The 12,516-nt window shown below is 34.6% G+C and overlaps 1 protein-coding gene across 6 annotated transcripts in view; it reads left to right on the forward strand.

Annotated features, from left to right (window-relative positions):
* The window catches only part of CCDC186 (coiled-coil domain containing 186), a 53,619-nt gene extending 41,596 nt beyond the window's left edge, over positions 1–12,023 (forward strand). For all 6 annotated transcript variants that reach the window (XM_055248566.2, XM_055248585.2, XM_055248577.2 and 3 more), the window contains 6 exons: positions 650–905; positions 1,487–1,676; positions 2,849–2,929; positions 5,156–5,366; positions 6,711–6,930; positions 7,620–12,023. In XM_055248566.2, coding sequence (XP_055104541.2) covers positions 650–905; positions 1,487–1,676; positions 2,849–2,929; positions 5,156–5,366; positions 6,711–6,930; positions 7,620–7,703 — 1,042 coding nt within the window. In that variant the 3' untranslated portion in view covers positions 7,704–12,023. The remainder of the gene's footprint in view (positions 1–649; positions 906–1,486; positions 1,677–2,848; positions 2,930–5,155; positions 5,367–6,710; positions 6,931–7,619) is intronic.
* The last annotated feature ends 493 nt before the right edge of the window (positions 12,024–12,516 follow it).

Genomic DNA, 12,516 nt, shown 5'->3' on the forward strand with positions numbered 1-12,516 from the left:
GAACATCTGTTAGGACCAACAAGAAGTCCTCTTACTCCCTTCCCAGTTTTTAGCACATAGTGTTCCCTTTACCTGGCGCCTATTTTGTTCTCCAGTAACTCCTGCTTTGCCTTTAGGTCAGGGATCAGCCATGGCTTACAAAACAAATCCAGCCCACTACCTCTTTTAGTAAATGAAGTTTTTTTGGAACACATCCACACTCATTCATGTAATATCTGTGGCAGTTTTCATAGTACAATGGCAGAGTGGAAAAATTGCAGCAAAACCATATGACCCAGAAGCCTAACTTACTTACTATCTGATCTTTTACAGGAAAAGGTTGCTGACTCCTGCTTTAAGTATTAGTTTGAGCATCACTTACACTAGGTTTAGGCAAACCCACTCTGTGCTTTTATCATCAAAAATGTTTTTCTACACTCATGTAATTTCCACACTTCACTAAAAGCTCTTTGAAAGCAGAGGCCATGTTGGTCTTGCTCACTTTTCTTTCCAGCTCTTATTTCCTGGCATATATTAGGCATTTATAAATATTTGGATGAATGAATAGAAGTACCTTTATTAAGCATTTGACTAGATGAAAATTCCCAAACCATTAATTTAATGTCTTTTAATGGTTTATTTTTTCTTAAATATAAATTTTGTTTTTTAGAGGTAAGCAAGAAATTGAAAATTTGAAAGAAGAAGTGGAAAGTCTTAATTCTTTGATTAATGACCTGCAAAAAGACATCGAAGGCAGTAGGAAAAGAGAATCTGAGCTGCTACTGTTTACAGAAAGGCTCACTAGTAAGAATGCACAGCTTCAGTCTGAATCCAATTCTTTGCAGTCACAATTTGATAAACTTTCCTGTAGTGAAAGTCAGTTACAAAGCCAGTGTGAACAAATGAAACAGACAAATATTAATTTGGTAAGTATAAATTTACATTTTTTTAAAACAATGTAACAAGCACAGATTAAATTTCCCTAACAGTATAAAAGTAGTGGTAGTTGAATTAATTCTTTCCTGGGCATCGACTTTCTGACAATTTCAGCTGCTGTAAGAAATGTCAGTTTTTCCTCAACTGGTGTAATTTATAATAAAATTTCTTCCTAAAATGATTATGAATAATATTTTACTTTTGAAAATGAGAAAACTGGTTTGTGTCCTTCCTAACTAGGATCATTATATATTTTTAAAAGGTACTTTAAATTTCTATTTTTATAAGAGTGTCTTCAAGTTACTCATAAAAATGATTTGAGACTTTAGTCCGGAAATTCAACAACCTGTATCACATGTTGCTTGGTATGTATAGAATGACATTCTTGTTAATGTATCCCCCTGCTTTGCTATATGAGAACTGTGAGAAACTCAAGTAAACAAAAGCTGGTAAGGAATAATAATAGAAGAATCTCCACTGTCAAGAAGCTTAGATTGTTAAGGTTATAAACTGAGCATTAATGGAAACAAACATTCTAAAATTGGTGGTTTTTGTTTTACTTACTATTCAGGAAAGTAGGTTGTTGAAAGAGGAAGAATTGCGAAAAGAGGAAGTCCAAACTCTGCAAACTGAACTCACTTGTACACAAACAGAAGTTAAAGCACTGAGTACCCAGGTAGAAGAATTAAAAGATGAGTTAGTAACTCAGAGACGTAAACATGCCTCTAGTATCAAGGATCTCACCAAACAACTTCAGCAAGGTATAAAATTCTTCCACACTTAGACCATGAATGTGTTTGTTTCTTTTAATCATTAAGGATTTTGTTTTTTGTGGTTCTCCCACATTGATTGAAGCTGTATGTTTTCTTTGTTAATATTAGTAAACCAAATTGTTAAACTTCTTGGAATTTCATGAATAGCCTTTTATCCTAAAGGATATCTTGTATACTGAAGGACATTTACTCACAGAATCACAAAACATGAGAATTGGGAAAGTAATGTTAGGGCAATAGTATCTAAACTTTTGATCATGTACTCGTGTCAGTAAAAAGTGCTTAGGCATTTTTTCTCCAATTTAGATATGTTTATGTATATATTTTAAACATATGTTACTCTTTTATATATATTAGAAAATATGAAAAATAGAAATTTAAAATAATCTATCTTTAAATATCAGTATAAATAGCAGTTCTGATATCTTCTCCTTTTACATTCCTGTGATTTCTTTTGTGCTGCATCTAGGCTACCAGCATCTAGGGTGCAGATACCCCAGATGCATCCTCAGACTTGGAAATCGTTGTGACTTAACTCTTCACCTGGGTCTCAAGAAACAGACCCCAAAAAGTTATAAATTACCCAAACATAACAATTGACTGCTGAACTGGATTCCAGATTTCTTTCTTTTAAAAAGTCATGCAATCATTGGGTGTCTGTGCTATATGCTTGGGATACAAAAATAAATAAGACGTATTTCAACCTCCTATTCTCTACTATTTCCCACGGCTTTATTTGTGTTAAAATAGGGTGAAATATAGTAACAAGCTAAAAGGGACTTAGCATTTACTTAATATGAATATATTCAGATATTTGCCATAGAGTGTAGTTTGTTTTTATAGATGTAATTGAAGGGAAATTTGGAAGAAATTTCTGGTACTGTAAGGAACTTCTAAATCTTTCAGTACTTTAAAAAGTTAACTCCACTGTAATTAAGTGATGCCAGTGTCAGTTACAGTGTTGTTTCTGTATATTTTGTACTTGTACATTTCCAAATGACATTTTATATGAATGACACAGCCCTCTGCCTAAAGTATGCATTCAAGAACTTTCTCTTGTCTATGCCATTTTTGCCTCAGTGATTTTAGCAATTAAAGTCAGAGATGGTAGGAGCAAATGGTCCTGATAATTGTGATGAATAATCTTCTTTTTCCTATAGCACGAAGAAAATTAGATCAGGTTGAGAATGGAAGCTATGACAAAGAAGTCAGCAGCATGGGAAGTCGTTCTAGTTCATCAGGTAAAAAACTAGTGGCTCTAGTTGTTATTTCGTGATTGATATAAACATAAATAGCATTTTTGGCCAGGTGCGATGGCTCACACCTGTAATCCCAGCACTTCGGGAGGCCAGGATGAGTGGATCACCTGAGGTCAGAAGTTCAAGACCAGTCTGGCCAACATGGAGAAACCCCGTCTCTACTAAAAATACAAAAATTAGCTGAGTGTGGTAGCTCACGCCTGTAATCCCAGCTACTCGGGAGGCTGAGGCACGAGAATCACTTGGAGGTGGAAGTTGCACTGAGCTGAGATCACATCACTGCCCTCCAGCCTGGGCAACAGAGCAAGACTCTGTCTCAAAAAATAAATAAATAAATAGCATTTTTTGTTTTAAAAAGTATTGATATGCTTTGTTTCATTTTGAAGTGTGAAAAATAGTGGTTATATATAATTATACTGTAAAAAATGTTTCTGGTTAAATATTTAAGTTCTACTCATGACCCAGGGTTTCAGATTTGTCGTGGGGTTCTATGTGATCTGTCTCCCTACCTTCTTTTTTGTTCGTCGTGTTTTTTTTTTTTTTGAGACAGGTCTTAACTCAGTCATCCAGGCTGGAGTGCAGTGGTGTGACTTTGGCTCCCTGCAGCCTCAACCACAATCTTCCCACCTCATCCTCTCAAGTAACTGGAACTATAGGCACTTGCCACCACGCCTAGCTAATGTTTATTTTTTGTTTTGTTTTTGTTTTTGTTTTTGTTTTGTTCTTTGTTTTGTTTTTTGTATTGACAAGATCTCACTATGTTGCCCAGGCTGATCTCAAACTCCTGGCTTCAGGTGATCCTCCCACCTTGGCCTCCCAGAGTTCTGGGATGACAGGTGTGAGCCTCTATGCCCAGCCCCTTCTTTTTTCTAGCCTGCTGCTGCTTTATTCTGTGCAACAGCTTCCTCTTCCGTTTTTTAAAATTGAAATTTATATTAATCTATACAAAGAGATTTGGTGTACAGTGGTCTCTCTCTTTTTCTTTTAACACCCAAGAACCAATGAAGGTGTCATCATTGTGTATCAGATTTTTACATACATATGCACATGTATATATTTTTAAATCTTTTAGTTTTTCTCATGATAGATATGCCTATGTTCTAAAGTAAAAATGGGTAGAGTCTATAAAATTATGATTGAAACCATTGTGAAAATGATAATTAGCAAAATATCAGTGTTTGTGTCTTTTTTGGAATGCCAAGAACCATGCTAAGCACTTGAAACATACCATTTACCCTGCAAAAAATTCATATGAGGTAGTTATTGTAATTCCAATTTCACAGATGAGGAAACCAAGATTCAGAGAGGCTACATGATTCACCCAAAATCCACAGTGAGAACTCTTTGGCTTCACAGTCCTTGCTTGGCACTATACTATATTGCCTCCCAGAGGTTGCACATTAGGAGAAAACCATCATCAGTTGTTACAATAGTGGGAAAAAATGTGTGGTAGAAAGAACATGGATTTGAAATTATAGACATGTATTTAGATCCCAGCTCTGCCATTTATTCATTATATAACTTTGGATAAGATATATTACTTAAAGCTATAAAATGGGATTGGAAAAAACTAATCTTTGTAGAGTAAAGAGGATCAGATTCTTCTCATTGATGTTGGTAAAAGTAATACCTAACACTACATAATGCTTACTATATGCCTTTTTCTAAGCATTTCACACATATTAATTCATTTAAATGAGGATAACAATCCTGTGAAGTAAATAATATCATTTATGCCATTTTAAGATGACATAACCAAGGCACAGAAAATTAAATACCTTGTACAAAGTCACAGCTAGTAAGTTGAGGAGTAGTATTTGAATCTAGACAGGCTGGCCTCAGAGCTTAACCCACTATATTCTAACCTCTCTTTCTCTGTCTCCTCTCATACCTCTGTTCCTCTCCTCCCTTCCTCCTCCTCTCTGCTTTGTTCTATTATAGTTTAATTTTGGTCTCACTTTAGACTTGTTATTCTTTTTGAGATCCTTGTTGCTCTATTACCACTTCCTGAGAGACACAGTATAGACCCTGTTAGTGCCTCTGTCACCAGTATATTCAAAAACCAGAACCTAGGCCACGTTGACCTGTGTTGTCTTCTGTGTCCAACTCTGTTAGAGTGAATATTTGAAATGATTCTGGAATAAATAATAGATGAGAGATGATGTTAGATTAAGCACAGTATCTAAACCAATTTTTTTTTGTCTTCAGGGTCCCTGAATGCTCGAAGCAGTGCAGAAGATCGATCTCCAGAAAATACTGGGTCCTCAGTAGCTGTGGATAACTTTCCACAAGTAGATAAGGCCATGTTGATTGAGAGGATAGTTAGGCTGCAAAAAGCACATGCCCGGAAAAATGAAAAGATAGAATTTATGGAGGACCACATCAAACAACTGGTGGAAGAAATTAGGAAAAAAACAAAGTATGTATTACTATGGTAGCATGATCGGTCTTCAAAATACCATTACTCATATGGCAAGGCTACTGTTTTTAAAATTAGTCATATCAAGAGCCTATCTTTCAAAAAATAATTATAGTTATTCAGTTCCCAGTCTTTTATGATCACCTATTATGTTCTAGGTTTTGTGAATACTAAGATGAAATAAAACACAGGTCTTTCCTTTAAGGTGATAGAGAGTTCATTCAGTGTTAATATTTTTAAGATACTTAAACAACTTTAGATTTTAAAAAGATAATGCTTTCCTTAGCTTTTTATTTTCATGACTGTGGCTCTAAGAGATATATATGGGGTTGTGGATTTTTTTTTCCTGTTGGGTAGGACATAGTGGGATAATTTATTGAGTACCTAGTAGTACAAGGCACTGTGCCTGTGGCTTGGCAATATCTCATTGATTGCTTACAACCACTCAGTGTGTGAGTTCTCTAATTTTGCAGATAACTGGGGCTCAGGTCACATCACTAAATGTTCCAGGGTCACCATTCATCCCCTGTGTGACAGACCTAGAGCTGGAGATCCAAACCCAGCTCTGAGTAACTCTGAGGAGTGCTGCACCAAATTCCTCTCACAAATACTGTTTTATGTAAATAAAAGTTGTTTTTATATTGTGGGACTTTTCCAACGACTTTTTAAATTTTATTTTGAAATAATTTTAGACTTATAGGAAAGTTTGCCTGTGACTTTTAAAAGAGCATAAAATACAGCTAGTTTTTTAGGAAAACAGAAAATATTAACAGAAATTGAGCAATAAAGAAATTGCTCAGCTAGGTATGGTGTCTCACACCCGTATTCCCAGCACTTTGGGAGGCCGGAGGCCGAGGCAGGAGGATTGCTTGAGGCCAGGAGGTCAACCAGCCTCAGCAACATAGCAAGACCCCATCTCAAAAAAAATTATTCAGGCATGGTGGTACATGTCTGTGGTCCTAGCTGCGCAGAAGGCTGAGGCAGGAGGATCACTTGAGCCTATGCAGTGGCGGCTGCAGTGAGCTATGTTTGTGCCACTGCACTCCAGCCTGGGTGACAAAATGAGACCTTGTCTCTTTAGAAACAAACAAAACTCAAATTTTGATTAATAAGGAAAGAAATAGAAAAGCAATGTTTATATGTCTTTACTCCAAATGCTACAATAGAACAAAAATGAGATAGTTTAAGAAACCATCTGAATAAGGAGAATTTTTTTCTAATATACTTAGGTTATTAACCTAATATTTATTTTATGCTTATCTTTATGATTAGTTGACTTTTGCAAATTCCATTTTTTTTTTAATTCTACAAGTTCACAACTGATACTATCATTTTGTTTTGCAGAATAATTCAAAGTTATATTTTACGGGAAGAATCAGGCACACTTTCTTCAGAGGCATCTGATTTTAACAAAGTTCATTTAAGTAGACGGGGTGGCATCATGGCATCTTTATATACATCCCATCCAGCTGACAATGGATTAACATTGGAGCTCTCTTTGGAGATCAACCGAAAATTACAGGCTGTCTTGGAGGATACGTTACTAAAAAATATTACCTTGAAGGTATTTGTGTTTCTCATTCACACACCAACCAGTAAACATGGCAAAATGATGCCTGTTTCACAGTCTGATCTAGCAATTAGCTGGGCTGTTTCTGTAATGCAAGGCAGTCATTTTACCCAAAGATGAAGTTTCGTGATTTTCTCTTTTTAAAAAGTATAGTTTTTTATGTTAGGAAAGATGAAAAATAGCAAAAATTAATTTTGTATTTGATAGACACTAAGATGTCCATCTTAGTGTGTCTATTTGATAGATACTAAGATGTCATTAAATTTGCATTGAATGGGCTTTGACATATAATTAGTTTTAATTGCTGAAACAATTTTTTAAGATTATGGCATTTCTGATTTATTTTTCAGCTTTATTTTATTTTTTGCAGTTAATATTTTTGCTGTGGGCGGGCCTTGAAAATTAGTAATTCGTTTAAAAATAATTTTAGAATCAGTAATAGTAAGTAATCATTTTATGCATTAAAAAATTGCTGTAGCTTCAGGAAAAAGTTTGAGTATTACTTTGAAATGGACAGAAGTACTTTACTGAAAACAGCTGTGTCACTAGTTTATCTGACATAGCATATAGGACTAACCACTCTTTCATTTTCAAAATTTAGGCAAAAATAGTTCAAACTGAATCGTTTTATTTATTATATTTTTGTTTTTCTCTTCCCTTTCCCCTCACCCCAATTATTAAAGGAAAATCTACAAACACTTGGAACAGAAATAGAACGTCTTATTAAACACCAGCATGAACTAGAACAGAGGACAAAGAAAACCTAAAACAAGCCTCTTGCTCAGTAAACAGACATAAGCCACACAGGAGTAGATGCCACTGACCTCTATTGTTGGAAACTTTCTTCCACTTTTTGTTTCAGCCAGTAAAAATACTGTTTTGCTTCATCTGTACACAAAAAATATCCTTTTACAATATGAATGCATTGCTGTATATACTGTAAGACTGAAAGCTTTGATGAAATTTGTTTTTGTATGGTGCAATATAACAGCCTGTCATTGAATCTAAACAACTTAATTTGCTTATATTCATAAGAAGTGTTGAACATTACAAGGGCTTTTATAAAAAACCCTTTGTTCATATTTCTTCCCTTTAAAATATATAATGTCAAAAATGACTCACCTTTAACAATTATGCATGAAAAGAGAGGTGGTAAATATTCAGTAATACACTATTTCTCCAACATCAAGACAACTAAAAAAAATGATAAAAATATTTATTTTTACACTCCAGCATATTGGGTGAGTTTTAGGGATATGTATGAATACTTAAATCTTTTAATTTCAGTTTTAATGAAAGCTGAACTTAATAGGAAAGCTAGCTGTTGGTAACTAGCAATGATCAGGCCTTGTTTGCCTCTGTCAGGTTTTCTTACCTGTTTTAGGTACATTTTTTCAGATTCTGATTGTCTGAGTTAATGGTTGAATTTTTAAAGTTTTTAGTTACTTAAAATATGATTTTAAATTACATATTAGAAAATTCCTGTGGAGTTTACTTATATTTTAAATTGTGAAATGGATCCAATCATTAGAACAGAGAGAATAGTTCCTTGAAACTGAAATACTTTAGTTTTACTGACATTGTGTAAAGATAAATATTTGTGAAGAACCAGCTTCCAAAAGAAACCAGCATATGGCACTATGAACTATTTCATTTGAGCACCATTCTTTACCATTGATATATTAATTATGTATTATAGTGGAGTGATCATACAGTTCCCCCAAATGTGATGTTTCAATGTATTTATTTAAAACATAAAGTAGACCAGGTGCAGTAGCTCACGCCTGTAATCCCAGCACTTTGGGAAGCCCAGGCAGGAGGATTACCTGAGGCCAGGAGTTTAAGACCAGCCTTGGCAACACAGCAAGACTCCCATCTCTACAAAGAAATTTTAAAAGATTATCCAGGCATGGTGGTGCATGCCTATAGTTCCAGCTACTCGGGAGGCTGAAGCAGTAGAATCACTTGAGCACAGGAGGTCAAGGCTGCAGATGAGCCATGATCGTGCCACTGCACTCCAGCCTGGGCAAAAGAGCAAGACCTTGTCTCTCAAAACAACCTCACACATACCTAAAATAAGTACATATCTGTAACCAAAGGAACTTAATTTTAGAGCCAAATTTTTCTATCTTGTTGGATTTTTTACAATATTTATTTAAGATATACACTTAAGTGTTGCCATAGTATCAATATTTCTATTTCATTGAATTTCTTCTCACCGCTTATTATTTCTCACTTACAGTTTCTGAGCATGATTTTTCATAATTCATTATCTTCAGATCATTACTGTAATAAGATACCTTGGCTCTTGTGCAGATATTGCAGCAAGCCTTGTTTGGTTTGGATTTTTGCATCCCTTTTTCTCCCATTAAGGGAATTAAGTTTTGGGATGATAGATTAAAAGCCTGTAAAGAATTGTATGAGCTCTAAAAGTTGGGCTTATGGTGGCAATATCCTTTTAATGTGTTTTAACATTTTTAAATCAACATTGTTTAAAAATAATTTATTTAGGATTAGATTATTTAATGAATGTCTTTTTTTCTATATATTGAATTAGATGTTATCCCAAAACAAATATCTTTTCACTCAAAATGAAAATATATGTTCAAAGATGTTTTATTTTTAGATTAGTTATAAAAAGTATTAGTCTTAACATAATGTGTCTTGTTCTTTTTACCAATAATAATTTATCAAAATAAGAGGGAAAGTGCAATCAAATCTGAATTATTTTACTATTTGTTTCTAGATACACTACTTAACACTCCTAAAGACTACTTTGAGTAGGCAGCATAACTAAATTTTTCTAGTTTCTTATGATACAGGCTCATAAACTACAATATTTGGATTTTTTTCCCCAAGGCACAAAATGTATAATGGAGACCAAATAGTGATCAGATCCATAGTATCCTATGCCTATACACTTTAAAATATATATACATTTTAGACAAAAATGCACACTCCAGTATTAATATTTGTGCTACCATCTACTTGGAAAAGTTTAATGAGAAAATTTTAGAAGAAAACTATTATAAACAATATTTTGACTCTATTACCTTTTTTGACTTATACATTTTAGAAACTATGGAAATTTTTTAAAGAAAATGCTTTAGTTTTCTTTTGTTCTTCACTGTCTACTGTGTGCTTTTGTATATGGATCAGGACTGAGCAAAGTAATTACATGTATCAGAGATTATACTAATTCACAGACAGCTCCTGATGTAAGGATTTAGAGGGCCTTCTGCCCTCTAAATATATGGTGAGAAGAATGGGGTATCTGGAAAAGGAAAATGATCTGGATAAATCTGAGACCTGGGGGGAGGTTTGTTTTATATGTTCATTATGGGAGGTTTGTTTTATATGTTCATTATTGGTTGTACATATCAAGGCTGTTTTGCTTATTTAGCAATATTTTGGTTTATTTGAGCTGGAAGTGATTTTTTCTGTGTATGTATATGTATACACTTCAATAGGTTTTAATTTTGAAGTGAATATTTGCCGTGACTCCATTTTCCCCATAGCACTTCAGGCTTTAGCCTGTTTAGTTTTAAGGACTGAAAATGATAGGTTTGGGCAGAAGAATGAATTTGAACTTTGATGGGTTTTTTTTGTTTTGTTTTTACTTTCTATCTTCATAACCATTTAAAGTGATTTAGCTTGAAATTAAATTTTATCAGGCTACCAACATGTTATTTATTTATTTAATAAACGCATTTATTGAAAGCCTATACTACTATATTGGCACCATACAGGGTATTGTATTTATACTAGTGAGCAGACCAGGGCATTTCCATCCTCATGGAGTTCATGGTCTAATGAAAATAGCTGGGGCTGGGTGTGGTGGCTCACCCCTGTAATCCCAGCACTTTGGGAGGCCGAGGTGGGAGGATTGTTTGAGCCCAGGAGTTTGAGACCAGCCTGGGCAACATGGCAAAACCCCATGTGTACAAAAGATACAAAAAATTAGCCGGATGCAGTGGCACATGGCTGTGGTCCCAGCTACCCAGGAGGCTGAGTTGGGAGGATCATCTGAGCCTGGGAGGTTGAAGTTTGCTGTGAGCTATGATTGCCACTGTACTCTATACTCCAGCCTGGGTGACAGAGTGAGACCCTGTCTCAAACAAAAAAAAGGAAAGAAAATAGCTAGGAGACAATCAGAGCAGATATTGGGCTTCTGTGGCTCATCTCAGCCCTTTATAACTGGCCTGAGAAGAGGGATTATCTACTTGTGCAAGTGGCCCAGAAATCTCACTCTTACATGAGGCTTTGGAAAATCCTTGCAAAGGTACGCTGAGAGCAAATTACTGTTTTCCTGGTGGTTCTGCATGTTTCCTAACTTTTATCATAGTTTGATTTTCATTATTTAAGAAAAAATTTTTAAAAACCCAAAGACCATAAAATGGCATTAGATTTTTTACCATTAAATTATTAATGCCTGTTTGGTGCTCATAAAGATTAATCATGTCACGCATGTTTCCAACCTTTCTTTTGCAGTATATTATTCTCTAAAAATTGTTACATGCAAATTTAAACCAAGATTTATCAGTAAAAGAAAAAAATAGAATCCTTAATAATGTAAATGTTATTATATACGCCACCCTGGTGAAAATATTTTTATAAATCATGTTGTCATTTATGCTTTATGAATGTTGACTCCCGTAGCCTATTTTTCAATAACCTTTTTTTAAAAGCAATTTTTTTTGACACCAAGATTGTTGATTTTTAATTAACACCAGTTGGTGGCACTAGAAACCTGAAATTTTTCAAGGATGAACAAAGTTGAAAAGGTAATCTAAACATGGAGAATTTTTAGGAAAATAAATGAAAAATATAATTGTATATTAGAGATGTATTTTTCTTCTGGAATGGAATTCTTTTTTAAAATGCAGATGGCTATCCATTTTGACTGCAATGATGAAACTTGTTTATCTTCCAGAGGACATATATATATCCGTGTGTGTGTACTGTACAGATAATCTTTAATTTGATTACACTGTTTCTTGTAAATATATATCTGTATAAAATGAAGCTTTTCAAGAGGATTCTATGTATATATTGTACTTATTAAATAGGTAATGCCTGTTTACCAACTTGTAGTTTAATGGCATCTTTATTTGTTTATATACACCATTTGCTAAACAGACTGATTCTTCAGACTGTTGGCAAGGCTGATTCAAATAGCTTCAATTTCCTTTTTTTAACTAGACTGGGAATTTTTGCCTTCTATAGTTGTCTTTATCAATATGATTGGAAGTCGGTGAACAATAGTAAGCAGATGAAGTTGAATGCTGGGTTGTATTTTAAATTTTTGTTTAAATTATTGACAGTAAAACTTAGCCTTTGTATTCATTGGTTTTCATACTGCTGTAAAGAAGTGCCCCAGACTGGGGCACTGGGTTTAATTGATTCACAGTTCTGCATTGCTGGGGAGGCCTCAGGAAACTTACAATCATGGTGGAAGAGGAAACAGGCATGTCTTACATGGTGGCAGGTGAGAGAGCGAAGAGGGAGGAAGAACTTGCGGACACTTACAAAACCATCAGATCTTGTGAGAACTTAACTACCACGAGAACAGCATGGGGG

This window comes from Symphalangus syndactylus, chromosome 2 (genome assembly GCF_028878055.3).
Source record: "Symphalangus syndactylus isolate Jambi chromosome 2, NHGRI_mSymSyn1-v2.1_pri, whole genome shotgun sequence".
Taxonomy (NCBI): domain Eukaryota; kingdom Metazoa; phylum Chordata; class Mammalia; order Primates; family Hylobatidae; genus Symphalangus; species Symphalangus syndactylus.